Source organism: Rhamphochromis longiceps, linkage group LG1, assembly GCF_057381845.1.
Source record: "Rhamphochromis longiceps isolate RC_006_pf linkage group LG1, R_longiceps_female_GT1.1, whole genome shotgun sequence".
Classification (NCBI taxonomy): Eukaryota; Metazoa; Chordata; class Actinopteri; order Cichliformes; family Cichlidae; genus Rhamphochromis; species Rhamphochromis longiceps.
This window is the reverse complement of record NC_140557.1, coordinates 17,313,974-17,338,358: the sequence shown is the minus strand read 5'-3', so window position 1 is coordinate 17,338,358 and position 24,385 is coordinate 17,313,974. Positions and strand designations below refer to the sequence as shown.

General features: G+C 37.7%; 1 protein-coding gene across 1 annotated transcript in view; it reads right to left on the bottom strand.

Annotated features, from left to right (window-relative positions):
* Positions 1-479: 479 nt before the first annotated feature.
* The window catches only part of spon1a (spondin 1a), a 66,883-nt gene continuing 42,977 nt past the window's right edge, over positions 480-24,385 (bottom strand). The window contains exons 7-16 of the mRNA XM_085400686.1: positions 19,114-19,178; positions 11,887-12,088; positions 9,699-9,839; positions 8,687-8,762; positions 8,399-8,581; positions 6,792-6,962; positions 6,513-6,680; positions 2,353-2,517; positions 1,460-1,726; positions 480-1,375 (exon numbers count right to left, since the gene is read on the bottom strand). Of these exons, the coding sequence (XP_085256812.1) occupies positions 1,212-1,375; positions 1,460-1,726; positions 2,353-2,517; positions 6,513-6,680; positions 6,792-6,962; positions 8,399-8,581; positions 8,687-8,762; positions 9,699-9,839; positions 11,887-12,088; positions 19,114-19,178 (1,602 nt within the window). The 3' untranslated portion in view covers positions 480-1,211. The remainder of the gene's footprint in view (positions 1,376-1,459; positions 1,727-2,352; positions 2,518-6,512; positions 6,681-6,791; positions 6,963-8,398; positions 8,582-8,686; positions 8,763-9,698; positions 9,840-11,886; positions 12,089-19,113; positions 19,179-24,385) is intronic.

Here is a 24,385-nt window from a genome sequence, read left to right as displayed (position 1 = left end):
AAACTCAGCGCTCTCCAACTGCTATGATCTTTTAAAGTGAGAGCAGACCCTCTGTGTAGCTAACAAATGCTCCTGAATGCTCCCCAGTTTCTGTCTATCAGAACACTCCTGTAAAACGATTTTGTTGATAGGAGGCTTTTGAATAGAGGTCGTACCGTTTGCTGCTCTATGAATGATAATAAGCAGCAAATTATCCCAATCAGTTTCAGGAAATTTCAAGTATTATTTGCAAACCAAATCAACATTCAGAAATGAATAAAATATCCGTCTCTTAGTATGAAATTATCTTCATTACATTGCCCCCTTGTGGCTATTCTATAGAGCGAGCGAGGCACAACAGGCAGATAAAGCACCAGCCTCAGAAATGACCTAAAGGTTTTAGGCTTGTTGTCCCCATCTAGTGGTAGCACAAGGGTATATAACCGTCCATGTTACTGTGCCTGTTAATCCCCAGAATAAAAACACAGATCAATTTGACAAGCTGTCACATTTACTTTTATTGTAAAGGTGATATTATTCCAAAATATTAATATGTTAGAGGAACAGAGATAAACAAAATGAGGGAAATACATCTAGAAAACATCTACACAAGACTTTGGTAAGAATCTTGGGACACATTCTTATCAAAAAATTCCACTGCAAAAAAATAATACATTTTCTAATAATGCTCCAAACCATATAGATGTCAGCTGTGGTGCATCTACATGTACAACGACATAGCCGGGTATAAAGTCAACTGGGCTTTTTGTTCCCTAGAAACAACTGAACAACTGAAGGCATATAAAACACTGGAATGGCTGGGCACCTGTGCTTTAAAGTCTGGAATATACTGTACTACTTAAGGATACCACAAGATATAACAGTTCTTCTTTTTATGAAAACAATTTATAGTTCATAATTATATTTTTCAAGATATAATATACCACAACAAGTTTACAGTAATGTTGCAAAAGAGTCATGTCAGAGCTAGTTTGAAAGCACAAAAGAATCAGCTTTAAAGTTTAAATCCAGACTTACAGAGAAATGTTTGACTTTTTTTCTTCTGTTAACGACAGCTGACCTGATGTCTGGATTTAACCTATACGGATTCAAGAATGTGTCATTTCAGCCCTAAACAGAGTGCATTGGATCATTGTGCAACAGTGTGCCCTGTACTCTTCCCAGTCCACCCATCCTCCCATCCCCACCACCCACTGCTCCCCTACTCCTTCCTAGCAGGGGTGAACATTACAAGCTCTGATCTCCTTCCTGTCCTTGCAGCTGGACAGCTGGGCAGTCTTAATTTTCTGCTTTACTGTCATGAGGCGTTCTTGAATTCCTCCGCCGCAAATCTTTGTACATTCTGTCCAACTTGACCATGGTCTCATTCTACACCCTAAGAGTAAGAAAAATGAGAAAAAAAGAGGTACATTGTAAGTGTTGTAGTCCTGAATCAGCAAAAAGGATGGTGGATACCAACCTGGATGCTCGGAGTTGCCTTCAGCTCTGCCCTGTTTGCTCCTCCTCTTTTCACGCTGTTCCTTGCGACGTTTCTTCTCATCACTGTTGCCTTGTCCTCGGTTGCACTTCCTGATTTTGCACTTTTTCCGCTGGATCGCTTCGGGACAAGGATCTCCGCCAAACTGAGGCTCAAGCATCACCATGCGTGTTCGGATTGTATGACCTTTCCCACAGGACTTATTACACTCTGACCACTCGCTCCACTCTGTCATGACACAGTCTATGGCTAAGAAGAAATATGAAAAAAAAGCCTTAATAATGAGTAACCGTACAATAAATCACACGATGACACAAAAGTAATGAAGGACATTAGTTTTAATTTCTGCATCAAATTTTAGTTAACATTTGGATCACTGTCTTGGAGAAAACGTTCTATCCCTGTGAAGATTCAAGATATGCCTTGACAAAATCCAATACTCTGAGTCATTATGTAAGAGAATCCATGATAATTACCATATAACAAAACAGACATTTCAGTGGTCCATTCATGCAGGAAGTTCAGTCTAATCTTATTTCATTTGTTGAAACAGATCTCAAGAACTCTCAAAAGTGTGACAAGCAGACTTTTTGCTTTTTTCATGTTCAGACAGGTTCAGGAAGGGTTAGGCATGTTGCTACTCACATCTATATCAATATACATCAACGCAATGAGAATAAACAAGAAACTTAGAATACACAAGATAAAGACCAACTCTGTTTATCTGCCCTTTCTTACTGTGACAGAAGTCCCCTTATGAATGTAAATGTTCACATGAAGACTCAAGTTTTCATAACAAGTATTAGATGATAAATGACATAAATTAATAAATTAGAGATGAACATGTTCAGTGCTTGGTTAATTTCATTACTTACGACACTCTGGTAGCATGCACTTCTCAACCTGTTCTAATTCTTCTGTACACTCTCCCAGTTCCACAGGCGACTTGAGCATACGCTGCCGTGTCCTCAAACCCTTCCCACAAGTTACACTGCAATCACTCCAGTCAGACCACGGAGTCAGTAAGCAGGGAATTGTATCTAAGCCAAAGAAAAACACATACTTTTTCTCATTTGCTTAGATGAATGCAATATCAAACATATTCTACAACCTGGTTTCCAAATGAATTGGTGCATTGTGTAAAGTGTAAATCAAAAAATAATAATAATAAAGCAATGCAGAATAGTACAAAGTGAAATAATACCAAGTCAACTTATGAAATGTTAAGACTGAGAAATTTGTCTTATTTAAACACACACACACACACACACACACACACACACACACACACACACACACACACATATATATATATATATATATATATATATATATATATATATATATATATATATATATATATCTTTCTTGGGTTGATGATGATGAAGAAACCCAAGAAAGAGGAGGAGACGAGGAACCATCATGGAAGGACAGGCCCCTGCACGGTATGTACCACCGGCAGATAGAGGAGGTGGCTGATATCCAGAAATCCTACCAGTGGCTGGACAAAGCTGGACTGAAAGACAGCACAGAGGCACTAATCATGGCAGCACAAGAACAAGCTCTGAGCACAAGATCCATAGAGGCTGGGGTCTATCACACCAGGCAAGACCCCAGGTGCAGGCTGTGTAAAGATGCCCCAGAGACAATCCAGCACATAACAGCAGGGTGCAAGATGCTAGCAGGCAAGGCATACATGGAACGCCATAACCAAGTGGCCGGCATAGTGTACAGGAACATCTGTGCCGAGTACAACCTGGAAGTCCCGAGGTCAAAATGGGAGATGCCCCCAAGGGTGGTGGAGAATGACCGAGCTAAGATCCTGTGGGACTTCCAGATACAGACGGACAAAATGGTGGTGGCTAACCAACCGGACATAGTGGTGGTAGACAAACAGAAGAAGACGGCCGTAGTGATCGATGTAGCGGTTCCGAATGACAGCAATATCAGGAAGAAGGAACACGAGAAGCTGGAGAAATACCAAGGGCTCAGAGAAGAGCTCGAGAGGATGTGGAGGGTGACGGTAACGGTGGTCCCCGTGGTAATCGGAGCACTAGGTGCGGTGACTCCCAAGCTAGGCGAGTGGCTCCAGCAGATCCCGGGAACAACATCGGAGATCTCTGTCCAGAAGAGCGCAGTCCTGGGAACAGCTAAGATACTGCGCAGGACCCTCAAGCTCCCAGGCCTCTGGTAGAGGACCCGAGCTTGAAGGATAAACCGCCCGCATGGGCGTGCTGGGTGTTTATATATATACAGTGGGGCAAAAAAGTATTTAGTCAGCCACCGATTGTGCAAGTTCCCCCACTTAAAATGATGACAGAGGTCAGTAATTTGCACCAGAGGTACACTTCAACTGTGAGAGACAGAATGTGAAAAAAAAATCCATGAATTCACATGGTAGGATTTGTAAAGAATTTATTCGTAAATCAGGGTGGAAAATAAGTATTTGGTCACCTCAAACAAGGAAAATCTCTGGCTCTCACAGACCTGTAACGTCTTCTGTAAGAAGCTTTTCTGTCCCCCACTCGTTACCTGTATGAATGGCACCTGTTTGAACTCATCATCTGTATAAAAGACACCTGTCCACAGCCTCAAACAGTCAGACTCCAAACTCCGCCATGGCCAAGACCAAAGAGCTTTCGAAGGACACCAGGAAAAGTATTGTAGACCTGCACCAGACTGGGAAGAGTGAATCTACAATAGGCAAGCAGCTTGGTGTGAAAAAATCAACTGTGGGAGCAATCATCAGAAAATGGAAGACGTACAAGACCACTGATAATCTCCCTCGATCTGGGGCTCCACGCAAGATCTCATCCCGTGGGGTCAAAATGATCATGAGAACGGTGAGCAAAGATCCCAGAACCACACGGGGGGACCTGGTGAATGACCTGCAGAGAGCTGGGACCAAAGTGACAAAGGTCACCATCAGTAACACACTACAACGGCAGGGAATCAAATCCCGCAGTGCCAGACGTGTTCCGCTGCTGAAGCCAGTGCATGTCCAGGCCCGTCTGAAGTTTGCCAGAGAGCACATGGATGATACAGCAGAGGATTGGGAGAATGTCATGTGGTCAGATGAAACCGAAGTAGAACTTTTTGGTATAAACTCAACTCGTCGTGTTTGGAGGAAGAAGAATAATGAGTTGCATCCCAAGAACACCATACCTACTGTGAAGCATGGGGGTGGAAACATCATGCTATGGGGCTGTTTTTCTGCCAAGGGGACAGGACGACTGATCCATGTTAAGGACAGAATGAATGGGGCCATGTATCGTGAGATTGTGAGCCAAAACCTCCTTCCATCAGTGAGAACTTTGAAGATGAAACGAGGCTGGGTCTTCCAACATGACAATGATCCAAAACACACCGCCCGGGCAACAAAGGAGTGGCTCCGTAAGAAGCATTTGAAAGTCCTGGAGTGGCCTAGCCAGTCTCCAGACCTCAACCCCATAGAAAATCTGTGGCGGGAGTTGAAAGTCCGTGTTGCTCGGCGACAGCCCCAAAACATCACTGCTCTCGAGAAGATCTGCATGGAGGAATGGGCCAAAATACCAGCTACTGTGTGTGCAAACCTGGTAAAGACCTATAGTAAACGTTTGACCTCTGTTATTGCCAACAAAGGTTATGTTACAAAGTATTGAGTTGTATTTTTGTTATTGACCAAATACTTATTTTCCACCCTGATTTACGAATAAATTCTTTACAAATCCTACCATGTGGATTCATGGATTTTTTTTTCACATTCTGTCTCTCACAGCTGAAGTGTACCTCTGGTGCAAATTACTGACCTCTGTCATCATTTTAGGTGGGGGAACTTGCACAATCGATGGCTGACTAAATACTTTTTTGCCCCACTGTATGTATATATATATATATATATATATATATATATATATATATATTTATATATATATATATATATATATATGTTTGAATTTTATTCCAGCACTGTGTTGTATTACCACTTCTTTTAATAACACTGTATTGAATTTGGGAAGTAAGGAAACTCATAGCTGTAATCCTGTTCTGTTCTTCCTCACTCTCTCTATCTGCCATAGGCTATTTTTTTGTAAAAGTGGACGGCCTGGACTGTAGACAGCCCAGTTTAGCACCATTTTTTATGGGTTTTGACCTTATCTGTAATGAACTAAACCAGCATCTTGACAAGTATACTTGACTCCATGCTGTGATATAGTGATTTGCACTACAGAATTGTCTTTTAAATGTCGTGCTGCCAAAGTTCTTAATGTCATAGCTGTTTTCATTTTTAGCCGTGTACATTTTATTCTGATATCTCGTTGGATCCTCTGAATGATTTAATTATATAATTCAACACAGGTGATGATATGCTCAAGCTGATATCAACAAAGGTTACAAAAAATATAATAATGTTTTACTATTTTTTTCTGCTTTATTTCTGCTTTATTTTTATTAAATACTTTGTAGTTAAACACCTGGTGGAGTAGCTATTACAGAGACATAAAAAGTACGAATACTGTTAATTTAGCACAGCTATGGCATAAACCATTGGGTGATGGTCTAAAGAACTTGTTACGCACTGTATAATCTATGTATTTATTTTACAAAAAATGTTCAAATTTCTTAGTTTTAACATTTGACACTTAAAAATATTGCAGCAAGTAAATACAGTGTATTAATTATTGTATCATTATTGTATTCAGATGTTGTTTACATTTTTATACAGCATCCTGACTTTTTTGGAAAGTTGTAACAAATGTTTTATTTTAAATGCAATCAAAACGTATAATTGAAACTTGGAATGAAGGCACTAGAAAGTTTGTCATGAGGGAACAAGGGGAAAAAAATAATTTCAAATGACAGAAGTTCAGGCAATAACTACAGGAAATCCATTTGGTTATATCAAAAAATAGTTTTAACACTTTACATAATGTGAAAACACTGACTGCTGAAATATATTGTGATTGGTGTAGATAGTGTTAATGGGGCAATTTTCACCAGATTTTCACCGTAGGAGGTTTTAGGATAGTTGTGGACTGAAAATGATGCTACTCACGACATTCTGGCATCATACACTTCTCCACTTCTAGAACCTCTGCCCCACAAATGGAGCCATCTGCAGGCGGCATCTTCACCATTCGCTCTCTCCTCTTCATGCCAAGACCACAAGTGGCACTGCAGACATCCCATTCACCCCATTCTGTAACTAGGCAACTACTGGGAGCTAAGACCAAGAGGAAAGTGCACGGTACAGAAAATTCAGTGTTACTTACAGTTGAGAAGTAATGTGTTGATATGAAAGTTTGATAAACGGAAAATGAAAGCAAAAACTCACAGCATTCCTCATTTACCACACAGTTTTCAGTCTCCTCTGTGGGCAAAGTGCAGATTGAGCCATCATCGGGGAACTGTTTAACATAACGCTCCCTGGAACGTGTCCCTGCACCGCAGGACACACTGCATGGAGACCAGGTTATCCACTCTGACATCATACAAGTGGAAGCATCTTGAGAGTCAAAGGAGAAAGATGAAGCAGCCAATGAGTCCAACAAAGGCCGGATGATTTTGGCAACAGAAAGAATTATGAATTTTGACTGTACATAATCACAAATTGCATTGTATTTAATGAAACTGCATATAAAATGTTAATTGTGTTAAATATTCTTGGACAGTATAAGTGTGGTGCCCTTGCAAATTATTTACACAGAATGATTTGGCTTATAATCAAATCTCCCTGAATGACGCAGTTGTGATTTGCTTTTCTGTATTTCTGTTTTCATATATAATTCCTATGTTAACTATAATATTGTTTGTTGTTCCATACTGTTAATCTTTTATCTCTCTGCTGTCTGTTGAGGCAGATGGCCTGTATCCCTGAGTCTGGTTCTCCTGGAGGTCTGTTATAGTTAAAAGGGATTTTTTTTCTCCCCCCTGTTCCCAAGTGGTTGCTCATAAGGGAATAGCTGAGTTTCTTTATATAATATCTACAGATCTTGATCTCATTAGCAACTTTGACAAAGCCAATATGACTATGGAAAAAAAGTTACTTTCAAATTTATGGTAATTATTAAAAATAAATTTCAAAGTGGAATAACACTATTGTATCGTTCACGATGTTAAGTGATATTACTATTATTATTAATACGAATGCTCTAATCATTCTTACTTTCTTTTTATCATCATAAGTTTGATTGTACCAGAAACACAAATACAAAAAAGTAAGAATGATGTTAGTGCAGACTCACTGATAATGCCCGTGCCACATATAAATAACAAAATTGGCCTTTTTACCGTTTTTTTTTGTTCGTAGTCATTTGTTGTTAAAAGTGAAGGATTTAACAGAGAACAGGAAAATAAAAAATGGCTTGAATGTAGGCATCATGCCTGTTTTAAATGTGGGCGCAGTCTTAATGGACAGCTGAATTCCTCACATTATTTATTCATACGTGTCACGAGTCATCTCAAAATACAGAGCACCAACACCTTTCTCCAAGTGTAATAAATGACAAACTAATGGCTAGGTGAAGTCTGAAAACATAAAACAAGTCTAACCCAGCCCTGAGGCAGTGCTCCGGAACACAGAGTACAATTTACAGCCAAATGTCTCTTATAAATAAATATGCTTAATGGCCTCTTCGAAACAAAGTGTTCTCTTCGCCTGTCTTTCTACTCTAACGTTCCTGCTGCTGTAGAGTGCTACCTCGGGTATTTTATGAATAACAAACAAAAGAAGCATTTCAAAACATGCCATAACTTTTTCAAGACATTAATGGGTACGATAATTATCACAGATATTAAAAATGCTCATAAAGGTGCTCAGTGGATGGGGAATCTGTGGAGGAATCTTAATTAATTATACTGTTTCTCCATCTTCAAAGCAGTCTTCTATTTTTTTCTGGCCAACCCAGTGCGATTAGTTTTTGTTTTTAGATAAATACCCACCCTCATCACTACATCCAGGCCCCATGCAAGGCTCAAAATCCTGAGTGTGTGGGCAGGGAACACTGAGGTCCAACTGCGCCTTCAGCATCCTCTGCCTCATTCGTTTGCCCTTTTCACAAGTGGCCGAGCTGCAGGCAGACCATGGAGACCAGTTTGAGTAGATACATGTCTCAGGAGTATCATCTGCAGGATAGAAAGGGGAATAGGCGTTCTATAATAGCCTACCATTGTTAAGTGTGCTTTTAATCTTGGGTGTGTGAAAAAGAGAAAATGGAACAGGATGCAGACCTTCCTCTTTCTCCTCCTGGGCAATATCTGCTACAATGTCATCCACATTGTCTGGGACAATGTTGCACTGTTCACCCTGTGAACACAAGACAGACATTTATATTGCTACAATAGTCCACCGCTGTGGAAGTGGTTTGTTGCTCTGGGTTTCTGTTTATTCTTGTTCAGTCCTTCTATTCACCTCCTAGGGCTAGCAGAAGCACACAGGTAAGCAAAAGGTCACCATACATTTAAAATGATCCTAGTTGTGGTAAGCACACAATATAGATAATGACTATAGAGTACAGGAATGCATTTCATAATTTGTGGACGTCAACACAGAATCACGCATAAAAAATACCCACAGCTGCCTCTAGATGCCACTGAAGGACTGCTAACCTTTGAGCCCTCTTGCAGCGATAATGTTTCATCACTCCTCATAATTGAAAAAGCTTAATATCTTGTAGAAAACTAATTTAAATACCTGCATTAAATGGTTTAATTAACTAAATGTTTATGCTGCACTTCTTCACAAGCTGTACTGAACATCACAATACTAGTGCTGCACATATTGCTACTACTGATATCATTATATGACAAAAAATTAAAAAATTTTAAATAAACCACTAATTTGTTCATAAGTGGTTTAAATATACACATTTTTTTCACCGTACTGCCCTAACAGAATGCAGGAAGTGAATAAAAAATGCTCCCTAAGCTTTTTTCTTCATGTTTGGGGAGGAAACCCCTATCTCTCCCCTTCATAAAGGAATCACTGGATTGATGAGTTTTAGTGTGCTGTAATGGAGCTTTCTTCAGATCACCAAACTGATTGCACTGAAACACTTTTCACAACTAAAATACAAAGTGTGGTAAAAAAAAAAAAAAGAATGATCAACTGTAAACACTGTATAATGACTAAATGTTTACCTTTAGAGGTCGGTGTATGTCTGTCATAATGAAATTGGGTGCATTATATCACTATTCCATCAAAGACACAACCAAGACTTGACTGTTAGGAAAACAGACAAACCTTTCTGGCAATGCGTTCCACCATCACCCTCGCCACAGGGGTAATAGCACCCCCCTCAGGATCATAAAAAGGGCTTTGTGGATGATCCAGACTGGTTAAGGGACGAATTTTTTCCTGGGGCACACTAGGCTTGTTAGGAGACTAAAAGAAGCACAGACAAAGAAGGAAAAAGGGGGAAAAAATACATGAGCCACAAGAAAGTGGAGCTTTAGGATTTTAAAAATAACACTCTGACAAGACTTCTTTGAAAAATACATTTTCACGTTAAGGACAGTGAGCGCAAAGTCACAAAAGTTACACAAAATGCAAGTTGAACAAAGGACAAGTTTCAAAGTCAGAGAGCAGCTGTGGACGAGCAGTGTAGTTTTTATGGGAGCTACTCTCAGTCAACAGTAAAGGTCTGCCAGCAGGGGGCTGATAGAAGCACCACCGCCAGAGGCAGTCTGGAGGCAGAAGACCAGCTCATCCTTCAACCCCCACTGAGGCCACCCAAAAGAAAAATAGAGAAAGAGCAGAGCTGTTTTTGTTTGTCAGAGAGGTAAGGATAAGCAAAAAGGTGAAGAGTGGTCATTAATCAACCGTTACTGTAAAAGTACAATGGTTGAGACTTGATACTCTGTTACAGACCTGTGCATTTAACAACTTTGTAACAAAGACGCAACGTCTCATCCTTCCAGAATAGCAACAACAGACTTCTTAAAAAGCTTTTGCACTACTGATATGGTCATTCTTTATTCTCAACAACAAATAGTTTTATATCTCAATACTTATTTTATTTTATTTTGGCAATATTTAAATAATGGAGATTAGAACAGTGGAGCCTTTTCATTGCGCTGAAAATGTTGCATTTGGATAGAGTAAACGTAAGAGTGCACTGCATTACTTAGATCCTAAAGACAAAATGAACATTTGTGTTAACATTGCTCCAATACATACAGTTCCAAGAAGGAACTTTTTTTTTGTGTTATTCACATGCAATTTACTGACATTTATTTGAGGCAGAGATCTGCAGTCATTACATTATGTTAAAATGCATGTCAAACAAAAGCCAAAAACTGTGGATTCAGACTTCCCTCAACCAGCATTAAAGAAGAACAATTGTTGAGGCTCATTGCCACAATTGCCTTTTATATTTCTTAGCCTACATACTTCTTTCGGTTCTTCTAGGTCCACTTGAGAGAGGAACAAGGTGTTCCTCTCACAAGTGGTAAATTCACATATTTTAAAATCCACTGCTGAATACAATTTTGTATATTTGTACAGTAAAAAACAGAGGAAGAGAAAAGGTTAAATTAACCGATAGGCTGGCCAAAATAAACAAGAGGCTACAGTTCAGTGGGTGAACTGTATGAGCTCTAATACATCAGCCAAAAGTTTCATACATGTTTAGTCACAAAATTTGGTCGAACTGTAAGCCTAATCTCTTGGTGCTGACAGGAGATATTGAGCATGCAGCACCTGAGAGTGAGGGCTGAAGGAGGGACATTGCTCAAGGCTTTTAGAGGAGAATTAGATGGGCGATGACACTTGAATTGTTGCAGCCTGGCGGTTTGATGTGAGAGAGGGAGTGATTGTGAATGTGGGCAGACAGGCAGATGAAGAGGTTGGTATAATGACAAGGTCAAAATGTGAGTGTGAAGGGAAGTCTCAGCTGGTGATGAGAGCGAGGAAGGTTATCCAGGGGGTAAAAGGCAGAGCGAACAACAGCTTGCAAAAGGCTGCGATTGCCCAGGGAATGTGGGGTTGTAACCTTATTTGAGTGGGGGACACTAATGTTGTTGTTGCATCATTTTCAGAAGGTTTTAGTTAAAATTAGTTAAGTCAAACCTTAACTGCTTATTGAGCATGCATTAAGACAACTTAACTAATTAAATTAATAAGCTATTATGTTAACAAGTTTTGATATTCACATACAATGTTTAGTAACATCTCAGTAGTAAATTGTACAATCTTACATTTTAACAAACATAGAAACACTGGTATAAGTGCTTTCCTCACCATATATTAGATTAATGGTAGTTCCTCATGTTTCACTTTAGGAACGGCTGACGTCACAACAAATTTAAAAACATTTTACATAGCACAAGCACGCTTAGAGCAAAAACAGAAAAAAAAACACTTTACTGTGCCATTGTTTGAGGGTAAATTAATAACATATTACATTTAATTTTATAAAATTTGTACCCACCTCATATGACACCCCACTATCAGTGCCTGCATCCCAGGGGATTAGGTCCTGGACCACCTTTTGGACCCAACCACACTCCTTTGTACACAAGTCCTCAGCAGACAGACCTATATTCCAGTCTGGACTGGGCCCCAACATCGTCAGGAAGGACATGAGGTGACGTGTCCGGTCTACTGAAAATTCTGCTGAGGGGGCAGCCCGCCTGAGGAAGAGCGTGAGTATGAGTTCTGAGTGCATCAAAGTAAGGGAGAGCCCAACTGACAAGTGGGAATCTCCAAAGGCTGTGGCACACAATGGATGTGTCCTTCATAACACCTTAGGGTAAGCTGCACCTGTTCTGGACAAAACGTAATCCAGTAATGCATTTGCTGTATCCTCATGTGTTTGTGGGGCCATGCATTTTCAATTTTGCCCTCAAGTGTCCCAGAAATGAATGAAACAGTTTGCAGGTTACTGAGATTTCTGAGGTTGTGGAATGTTTAATCAGTCCATCAATCACAAAAGAGATATCCAGAGTTAGCTGAACCGAATCAGGTGTCTTTAATGTTGTGTGCACATTCAAGCTGTGATGTGAAAATAAATATTTTGTACTTCTGGTTCCTGGCACATTGGATTTTGCCATGCAACTTGGTCCAAGATTATTATAGTTTCACAAAGGTTAATATAAATTGAAGCAGAAATAAGAAAAACAACACTCTCAATATTATGCTCAGCTAGAAGGAAAGCTTATCTAATATTGGAATATTGTGGAATTTTACAGGCAGCATATAAGAAGATAAATATACAGCTTAAAAGTCATAGTAACTGATAAAAATTTCTTTGACATTTTTTATAGATTCAGATTGTCGGACCACATCTATCTCCACACTACATTTACTCTGTTCTAACACTGGAGACTCACACACTTGCACCATCTTACTTGACCAATGATTAACAGCAAAACTAATTGCAAGAATTTTTCCAGATAACAGAAGAATATTTAGGAGCAAGAAGCTTCTTCTAAGAGATACAATTAGCCAGTGATTCCTCTTCACCTGTCATCATGGCTACATAAACCTATGACTTCAGCCAACTCTGTCCTGCACTTGCACATTCTGCTAATGATGCCTCTGAGGAGCTGAAATAACTGTTATCCCCTGAGAACACACAACTTGACTCAACTCCCCCGGGTCTCCGTTCAGAGAGTACTGCAAGTCTCCGCTTTATCTCAGAGTGCCACCTGGGTTCCACAAAAAAGTCAGGTGTAATTGACAGAAAAGAAGAGACAGAACACGGCTGGTTGCAAATAAGGCAGGGGATTAATCACCCTAGATAACCCCAGTGAAATGTTTTACTAATTCCAAAATGTTTTGGTTTATAAATACGCGCAGGCGTGTTTTTGGAGAAGAGAGTTGATATAAATTTTAGTAGGTGTCAAAATGTTGGTACAGGGATATATTCAGTCACTCCCGTGAATATGACAGTTTCAAAAATGACTTGTGTGGGCGGTTAATCGGTGCGTTCGTTATGCTTGGTAAAGGAGACATAGACTACTTACTTAAGATAAAAGGAAATGTTTCCTGCATGCAAATCAAACAAATGAAAAACAAAGTTTTTTCTTGACAAAGTTACTTTTGATCGATTTCCACTGCTTCTTATTGCATTGCTAGCAATTGTTTTATATTCTATTATACGACATAAAGCTATTGTTTCATATCACGTGCATGTTTTGTGCACACAACATAAAATGGGCTGATGCTCTCACACTGCTTCCATAATGTTTAGGCTCAAACTCTAAAGAGGCCAATCCATTACCGATGTTTTTTTTTTATTTTTTTATCCATGGTGAATTAAAATTTGATCATATTTTTCTGGGTTTATAAAATTTTGACAAGATCCCCAACACCACTGGCTGAAATGCAGCCTAAAACAATGAGAGCCTCACCTGTGTTTTACAGATTGCTGTACTGTTGTACTTCTTTCCTGACCCCCTCGGTACATATTGATGAAAGGAAATTTTAGAATTTTTATCACTTCACGAGACTTGTTGCTACTGATTTTCAGTTTTTTCTCTCCGTTTCCCTTCCTTACGAATGATTTCTTAACAGTCACTATTTCAATGTGATCATTTATAGTTCAGCTGAAGGGTGAGCTCCATCTCTCAGGTCTTGTTGGGCTTTTTCCTGTTTTCTTAGGGACATGACTTTCAGATGCTGTTTTGTTGCAAATTGTTTTTTATGTTATTATTATTTTATTTTATGCCTCCCACTTTTTTTTCATCCTCCACTTATTTGGTTTCCTAATTTTTTTAAGGGCACACTGTACACCATACTGAGATATGCCAAGGTTTCTGGCTATAAGCTCTTTGGTATAATACTATTTTATGCCTGTCAAATTGTTTTATCACTGGCATTTATTGTCGATCCAACTCAAGAAATGGGAACAAATGATGTGTTTTTGTGACAGGCTGCTCGGAATAAAGTGCCTAAAGTGCCAATTTAAAATGGGCTTTTTGACAGCTTGTCTGTTGTGAGACACAACACTGGTTCATCACTTGAGTTATGTCCCCTTTCGTATGCATGACCTAAAAATCCTTTTAAAATGGGCAGGTAATGGAATGAATATGAGCGAAAAAGCAGCCAGTGTCCAAAGTAAAATTCTGAAAGACCTTCAGAAAGCCTGGAAAACTATTGCTCAAGAGCACTTTAAAAATTAGAAGCAAGTCATTGCACAGGACTGTATAATAAAGTACTTAAAGCTTTTAGCTGCTATTCACATAAAACTCACAGAATAACACCATAGTCCTGGTTAGCGGGAGCGGGGAGGCAATAAGAAGCCAGTGTGAGTGTCATGGAGCTGTCAAGCTGCCATTTATTTATTTATCTTTTACAGACCAAAGATAGAAACAGTGAAACTAATAAAAAGATGTTTAGTTAGAAACTGAAAGCGCAACATTGTAGTGAAAAATGTGATTTAGGAGTGAGTCAGAGAATAAAGCGTAGACTCGTCAGAATCTGTGTGAAGCCTTCAGGAATATCTATTATGTTAACGCCCACAACAAAATCTACTGGAAAACTGGTGTTGAAATGGTTTACTGACATCTATTTGGGACTGAAAATGTGTGTGTTTCAGTTTATAAGCAAACGCTGTCAATGAAGTTATGTTTGAGAAGTGGTCTTTAGTAGTTTGTGAAAATAAAGTTGTAACCTTCTTCTAACCTTTAGAAAAGGCTCAAACTGAGATTGTAAGAAGCAACACTTTGTGCACTAAAACTGATTTATTGCATTTTCGAAGAAAAACGATCTGTTTGTTTTAGCGCATCTTAACACAAAACCTCTATCCATACTGATGCTGGTGTTACAGTAGGCTTTGCAATATTTAGGAAAATAAGAGTTTTCTTCTTCAGTGGAAAACAATATTGAAATGATAGTTCTTTTAATTACATGTTAAATTTCTTATTACTGAAACCAACAGCGCTATTTCTGTAATATTTTATAGAGAGACAGTAACTAAGACTGCCTCAGACTCTCACAGTCAGGAAGCTGAGATAGATCATGACATTTACCTGGACTATTTCAGGATCAGTTACTTTTAATACAATTGCCAGCATTATTTGTACTAGGTGAGAGTTCAGGTTTAAAATATTGTCTTTTAAACAAGAAAAGTACCAGTCTGTACTGACTGCAAAATGATATGACAGTGTAAGGACTATGGAGATAAGAATGAGAAACCTAAGAAAGATAATTTTTCAGATGTTTGTAAACAGAGTGTTGACTCGAAGAAACACCTGCAGCATACTGAGGCACAGAGCTGCTTCTTCACTTTGAGCGCTGAGTAGTTTGTTGGTTTATTTATTTATTTACTCAGTCAAGAGTTGAAAATTTTGAACTTTGGGTAAAAAACAGTGCTTCTTGTGGTTGTCATGTGTCATCCAAAACGTCCAATCAAAGTGAAGAGGTGTTGAGAAACACTACATCAACACCTCATCAACCATCCCAATGGAGATGGGATGCACAAATATTGGTCTCTGAGTATTCATGTCTGTACTACAACAATATTGCTATCAAAGTAATGCAACACATTACTTCCAAATATTGCAGACAAAGCATCTCAGTCAAAAAAATCCTGCACCTGCTTTCAAATACTCTTAGCTGGGTATTTTCAGAAGAGGATCTGGCGTATCCAGCTGACAAAATAGCTTTGTTAGACATGGCAACTTTGGGGAATACTCAGAGAACTGAACTTTCATCATGCTAGCTAGTCAAAAGAGCAAACTGAACATCTGGGGAAGCGATTCTTAGACAATCGGTCTAGCATTTCTTAGACAGATTGAAAAGAGGTGTTTCAGTAATGCTCAGTTTAAGACAATTTGTTTTTTAGCATTAAAGCACATAAACCTATTTTGGCAGGAATCTATAATAAAAGCATATTATTATGGACACTTTAACTTCGGGATAAAGGCCCATCTCTATTCTGTGTTTAGTCTAGGGGTTGTACTTAGACTTTGCACGGAAAAGTCATTCATACACCTAAAGAAGCACAAACATTGAGACACACCACCTTAGACATTTGCTCTGGTTTGCTGGTACCTTTAACACACAAAGGTACCAGCAAACCTTATGTTTTGCTTCCATAAATATCCATACACTGTATGTAATTTCATATGCGAACCTAATAAGACTCTTTTAAAAACTACATGGTGCATTTTCTAATTTCATGACTGAAATGTGTACTTAACTCTTTTGACGCACAGTGACCATGGTGAGGGCAATTCTCTGTAATTATTTACATAAAATGTCCTTTCCTTTTTCCTCTTCCAACCAACATAATTGATCCAACACACTCTCGCATGTGCTGTTCATAATCACTGTGTGAAACAGTTAATTGGTTGCATATACAGAGCAGGGTAGGCTAATTAGCCCTTGTGGATATCATTGCTTCTATTTCTGGCTGTGTTCTTCCATTCAGATATTAATCCCAATGCCCTTATTCTAGCTCTGTGGTTGAAGAAACAACACACACACAACAACACACAGGACATTTTTCTATACTAACGGATTAAAACAGGTTCTTGTTGTTGACATGAATGAGAAAGCAAATGACTCATATGAATATAGGGGTAAATAAATAAGCAAACAGTAAGTTAGTGTCGCTGGTGGTTTTCCCTGATCAGCGAGCTCTGATGATCGACTTTAAAATGATAACTTCATCTTAAAAACTTCACACGATGATTTAGTCATGCAAAATCTTTCAAAAACTCACTGTATCATTCAAGCCAGATGATAAAGCAAAAGCAGTTGTAACTGATAATAATATAGACTCTTTTTCTTGCCTCCCATCTTTTTACTTCAAGGTAATCCCATTTCTTTATGTCTTAATGCAGTTAAAATATTTGTAAGATTAAAAAAAAACAAAATATAAACGTGACTTTTTACTTTAAAGTTCAAATATAGACTCAATTTGCACATTCCCCAATGCCTTACAAAACAGCTCCACTGCCTCTAGTGCACTACCAATTAGTGTTAGTGAACTTGGGTGAAAAACTGAGTCATTTTTTCACAGTACTGAACAAACTCTACTGATAAGGCTTCTTGCTTGAAATGGCTCAACAAATCCCTGAAATATTGGTAGGAAATCAGTACTGCACTGCAATCAATGATGCATTTAAAGAACCTAAGATGATTAAGATTTTGAAATTTCATCAATTAGAGATAGTGAGTATGTGTTTGTTCCTTAACCTCAGGTCCACGCCTGGGAGGTTGAGAGTTCTGTGCAATATGTTAGCTGTTTCTAAGACTGCACTCTTCTGGACAGAGACCTCTGATGTTGTATCTAGAAGCTGCAGGACCTACTCTTTCAGCTTGGGGGTTGTAGCACATAACGCTCCTATTACCACTGGGACCACTTTGGACTTCACCATTCCACATCTGTTCAAGTTATCCCTTCAGCCTTCGGTACTTCTCCGTTTTTTTTCTGTGCTCTTTCTTTCTGATGTTGCTGTCCCAGGGGATTGCCACATCAATCATAACTGTGGTCTTCTGCTCCTTGTCAACCATCTGAATGTCTGATTTGTTGGCCAGCAGCTGCTTGACTGTCTGGACCTTGAAGTCCCACAGGACCTTGAAGTCCCACAGGACCTTAGCTTTGGGGTTCTTAACCACCTTTGGCAGTATCTCCCATCAGGAGCTGGGAACTTCCATGTGGCATGAATGTTCCTCTATGATATCCCAGTAACTTGGTTGTGCCTCTCACTGTATAGTGTCCCATATTGAATTTTTTTATATTACAGCTATGTGCTCGAGAGTCTCTGGGGCATGTTTGCACAGCCTGCACTTGGGTCCAGCCTGGTTGTTGCCTTACAAGAAAGTCTTTCTCCTTGGAAGCAAAATATGAAGAAATGAGGCTCAAGACTACGATAAAGCACTCTGCCAGCCAGTCCTTTTTCAGTAATGACCGTCTGTAGCTCCTTGCGGAGGGTGTTGATGACTGTGTGTACTAGAATAGACTGATTAGACCATATTCATAATGTTTGAAAAATAATTCACTGTAACTTAAAATTAAAAATTTTAATAATCTGAAATACTGCATTTCTATTTTCATGACCTATAAGCCATAATCATCAAAACTAATTTTTTTTTGAGATACACTAGTATATATCTGAGATATATTGATTTCAAACAAAAATCATCAAATTCCAGAAGTGATCCTAGTCAATTTAGATTAAACTTGTTCCTGTGTAGCAGCTCTGACACATTATAGCCCCATATCACATTATCACATTGCCAGGATTGGGTTTGATAAATTTATGATTTATTTGTTTTTGGTCTGTCATTGATACACTGCAGATCCAAGATACAAATGAGCACCGCGGGCCTTGACAGTTTATTTTTGCTCACAAGCCTTTATGCATCTTTACACATCTAAGTCCTAAACAGTATTAAAAAGCAAGTTTAACTATTTGTATTATTCATTTTATACAATCAATTAGGGTTTTCAGGCAATTTATGAATTTTGTTTATCGATTTATAAGTGAAAAATGTTTTTTTATGTATTATTGTCTAAAAGAGTTTTATTTCACAACCTCAGGAATATTTGAATGCATGACATGATAATTACCTAATTTATTTATTTATATTACGATAACTGAAACGTCCTGGTATAAAGCATAAAATAATGTGCTGTTACATTTCTTATAAACCTTCCAAAACCACAAATAGGCATCATCATAATTAAAGACATATCACTTACACGTTAAGCGGCTGCCAGGCGGGCCACTGTGCTTTCATTTTGATGACGGTCAGGACTTCATCACCCTACAGGAGAAAGATAAATGCACAAAGATTTAGTGTTAGTCTGCTGAAATTATCTAACATCTCACTTCAAAAAGACCAGTGAAAGACTTTCCACACTCTATGACTTGGATACATGTGATATGTGTGGTTAAATAGCTGAAAGCAACGTATCCATAGATAGAATCTATCCTATATAAAACTATATAAAATGTAATGAAATTATTAGTAATTGAATTTTATGGAAATTGTAAAAGCATCATATTTGATAAGACAGTTTGTAGAGCTTTTAATCTGGCAGTTACAAGAACTGCTATTGGCTCTGTTCCAGTTGGAACTCTCCACTCTCAATGATAACAACAAGAAATTACACATACATGCATTTTGTTGTCATCTCTTTGTGTTCGGTTTTCTTCTAAAATATATTCTCTATGTCAAAATATGGTATCCAATCTTAATTCCATCTGTGATGCTGTATCATATTAAGAAGGTTTATAACCTTTGCGTAAAATCCTCAGTCAGTCAGTTTTAAAACATAAGTTAACGCCACACTTGCAAATTTAAAGCGAAGTGTGAATATGAATATGACGTCGAGTTATCACTTTTGAATTCGTAGGTTAGTTCACATATTAAAAAAGGTTTTGGTTTGTATTTATGCAAAAGGAAACATTTTTATTTTCTCAGGTGTTTTTGTATTTAAAAGAAATGTCAGATAATAATGCAGCATCTCACATTACTACAACTTTGGTGTATTTGTTTTTATCTCGACCTGCAAAGGTGACTGAGGAGAAATGTTTTGGCCATCTAACTTTCCTGGCAGTAGGTTAGAACAAGAGTTTGTTTACCAGTTTCTAAACTAATGAGAAAAGAGCTAGCAAATATTGCTCTACGACCAATAGAAAAGCCAATAACACAACAAGCAATATTCAAGACTACCACAGTAACAAGGATCACAACTGCACAAGGCAAAAATGAACCCTTTTCTGACATTCTAGCCTTTTTGGAAGCTGGAAGGATACGTTTCAGCTTCTTTACCTGCAAACCCAGAAACAATAGAACCATATATTTTTACAATAACTACACTTGAATGGTAACATGTACTCAGAGGGCATGATTCTTGGGAAAAGTTCTTTTGAACCACCTTAGTCAACTTAGCCTTCCACTTATTTGTTTGTAATTGAGCCATATACTGCACTGAATAAAAAAAAGTGAAAAGGGATGTTTTTTTTTTCATATCAAAGTGTTAATGAAATGTCACAGTGGAGAGCTGCATGTAAAAGGTAACATGCTGCACCTTTCCTAATATGAGCATCTTTTTTTCTTTTATTGTGAAAGGACCTTCTTTAAAAGAGAATGACAGGAGATGATTAGATGTAATTGATGCCAAAATCTAAACCATTAGACTTTAAATGGGCACAATGTGTACCTGTGGTTGGGAAAATATAAGAGCACTTGAAAATAAACTAGTAAATATAAAGTATCAGGGTTAATAAATTTCTGCAAAGAGTTAAAAAAAAGGACAGAGTAGAATCTCAGTGGTATTCCCCCGGCCGTATCTTAGATAGTGGCCGTCTGTTGAAAGTCTTTTCAGGAGCAGTAAAGAGGATGTCATCTAATATTTCCCATCATTACTCAGTAATTGCCAGATACCCATCACTTAGTAGCTCTCTAGACATTTTAATGGAATGGATAAGTGTCATAATTAATAGGAGACATGTCAGTATCATGTCCGCAAGCTATGAAGCAGCCTCAGGCACATCTGCCCCTGCCCTCGGTACTATTAATTTTTAATTTACCTATAATTGACATCACCACTGACCTTATCTTCTAGTGAATTTTATTTTATGCTAAAATGTTCCAGTTTTCTCACTCAGAAGTTACACAACATGGTGAAGAGTTGCAGTTGTTAATACACACATAGACAAACACAGACAGTTTCTTACAGTTTCTAAGTTGGCAATAAGTGAAAGTTCACAATATCCACAATATACAGTTTCTTTGCAACTGTTAAAAAAATACATGAATAATGTTTGAGTTTTAATGTTAGTCACATGAAAAATATGTAAAGCAAGAGCATCACACAAGCAAATAGTCTAAAGCACCTACAGCACAACTCCTAGCAAAACAACCTTAGACCCTTATTGACTATGTTTGAAATTGATATGAATTGCTCTTTTTGTAAAAAAGAAAAAAAAGGAAAAACAATGTTTTTATTCCCGTTCAAGAAGAAAGGAACCATCTGTCAATGCAAAATCGGAAAGGAAAGAAAAAAAAGAAAGGTAAAGGAGAACTGCTAACATCTGAGCCAAGCTACTGTAGCTTAAAGAACTGTTTGACTATCAAAGAGGTTTATGTGTCTATATTTTACTCTAAAAAAGGAAATAAAAATGTTTTATTTTGTAATTGCAAAATTATTACTTCTGAATTACAGAGAGATCATCCATCTTCTGTTGTGTATAAATATTTTAATGTATTAGAAGCACCCATGAAAACAAACACTCCATACAACTTTGTTGCTAGCTTTATCGAGCAGAACAGAGAACACACATTTATTGGCCTAATGAAAAAAATCTGCAACAGATCATTATCTTGGCACAAAATTCCAAGAGTCTGAATTAATTTTTTAATTAACATGTATAACGTTGCACAGATATTTTTTTTCTATGTTTTCTTATCGAGTGCATCTACCATAGATTGTCGTGCTGCTATAAGAAAATCTTTATCGCCTAAGCAACTGGTTACTGCAGCATCACTTTATGGCAGTGCCTCGAAAGACATAGAATATCATGCCATCATGTTTCTGCTTCCCAGATGGCTCTTCATAGAATTTATTAAGAGATGCTTTGATTTCATTACTGTCATCTTTTTTCTGTTACTTTGTTTGTTTCTTTATAATATATAAATATAAGTTGTTTTAATGTTTTATGTTGCAGTTTTCCTGCTTAGAATACTGAATGTTATTGGTCAGCCTACACCACTAATTAAAGGGTTCTCAATGGAAGAATTATTTCAAATTTTTTGCTTTTCCTCATGTGTATGTCAGAGGCAGCCATAGAGGGATAGAATTTCAAAGATTCGGTGTAAGTAGACCTCCTACTGCCTAAATTGACTATAAATCCAGTAATGACAGGGAAGTCTAAAGCTGAGCCCTATTACCAATGTAACTTGTTCTTTGCTTCCCCTGCAAACACATACAGTAGTTAGCTTTTCAGAGAACCTGTCATTTCCCTCAACTAATTAAATACTGAGCAAAAGCAAACCTATAAATCTTTTGCATTTCACAGGGTGGCAGCTGAGGAACAACTTCTCAGGAAGTCATTAGAATGGACTCAGAAAGTGTCTTTTCAATTTATATGCTTTAGAACAGAAAAAAAGCAGTTACTAATAAATCCACAGCTCTTTCCTGCTCTCACATGTCACATGTCCAATTCGAGTGTTTCCTCAAGTTATAAAAATGTCCATCCGGACAAACATGCAGAATTTAATTTTTCATCAATCTTTGCTATTGAGTAAGTAAATGTATTTATACAGCACCTTTCACAGATAAAAATCACAAAGTGCTTCACAATGAAACCAGAAATTAAAAAAACATAATGTAACACAATAAAACGACAACATAAAACAACAAATTAATTAAAGGCTTGTCTGTATAGAAATGTCTTCAGCTGTTCATTTAGGAAATATGATTTTTTTTCTTATTAGAATCAGAATCAGTGAAATCTATATAAATGAACCCCATTACACTAACACATCATGTCATACAATATAGTTAATTCCATTAATGACTCATCATGTTGCGATAGCAGTCAGATGCTTCTGTCCAACAGGACACACAAACCCAAGTACAAAGTGACATTAAAAATTAAAATATTCTATACAATAAACAAACATTTCAATACGAAACAAGGGCACATTTGTCAATGTAGAGCTAGTAATTACTGTCAGTAACCATTTAATTAATTTTATCTTTAGTTCTTTTTATTAAATTAAATATTAATTTAATAAATATTGATTATATCATATATAATTAATACAAATAATTACCTAATCATGTGACTTTGTCAAATGGGATTTGGAAATATGAAAAAGGAAAAAGAAGTGTTTTATATTTCTTATATAAATGTAAACATTTCTTTCATGGTCTTAAGCATTTGAAAATAGTTCAGATAATGATTTTTTTGCTCATGTTTATCAAGTCTAGAGTGTCTTTTTTTCTAATTATGTTACGGTTACGCATGAGTGTAGCAGATTGACTTATTACTGCTGATGATCAGACTCTTCTGATATAAAAACTGTTTTTTCTGACAGAAAAGTGACAGAATGTGAGAGTAGGCTTGAAAATGTAATAGTTTGGTATTTTGTTTATTGTTTCACAACCTACTAACAAAAATTCAGTCAAATTAAAAACACAACTGTATTCAAAATCTCATGAATTATTCCTCGATTAAACCCGGATAGAGGTCATACTTGAGGTGAACGTGCAGTCTTTTGGTCAAAAACATTGTAATTATTTCGGGAAATCAAAAATGTGCAATAGCAAGGACATGCATGAATAAATAATAAATCTTTCATTTGCATTGGATTTTTCTCTTGACCCTGTTAAAAAGAATCATCACTGGAATGCATCCCATTGACAGAGTCGTCGAAAGCCACTGGGTCAAGCCTTTCCTGCTGGGATAGAACTGACCTGTCGCACTCCCTCACACTGAGGAGATCAGCCATGAAATTGGCTCACAGCGAGCTGAAGGTATAGTCTTTAAGTGCTGCCTCAGCGAGGTAATATCCAAGTTGTGCATGGTTCCCTATTGGACAAAAGGGCAACCATCGGATCTTTCCTTTAACTTCATTACCAAGACAACTGTGCAGGGTGGCTTTTCTTCAGCTGTTCTTCAGGTTAGGCAATGTTTTTATTCACAAAGATGAATTTACTAGTTGTGTACAATCTTTGATTCTCTGATCTGACTCTCAGTAATTTTCTCCTGTAAAATTTTTCACCTTTAAGGTCACACTGCTCCTTCTCCAACAGTCACACAAGGCAGCAGACACGGGGCAGTTCTTCACATGGTTTTATATGGGTAATACAAATTATTAGGTGCCTTACAAATTGGCACCATACACAAATTTGAGTGGCCTAATTTTAAAGCTTAAATATGGTTTATTGCCCCCCAAAAAGCAATAAAAGTTCTAATTAAGAATAAGAGCTCATAAAGAAGTATGTCATTCAGGCACCA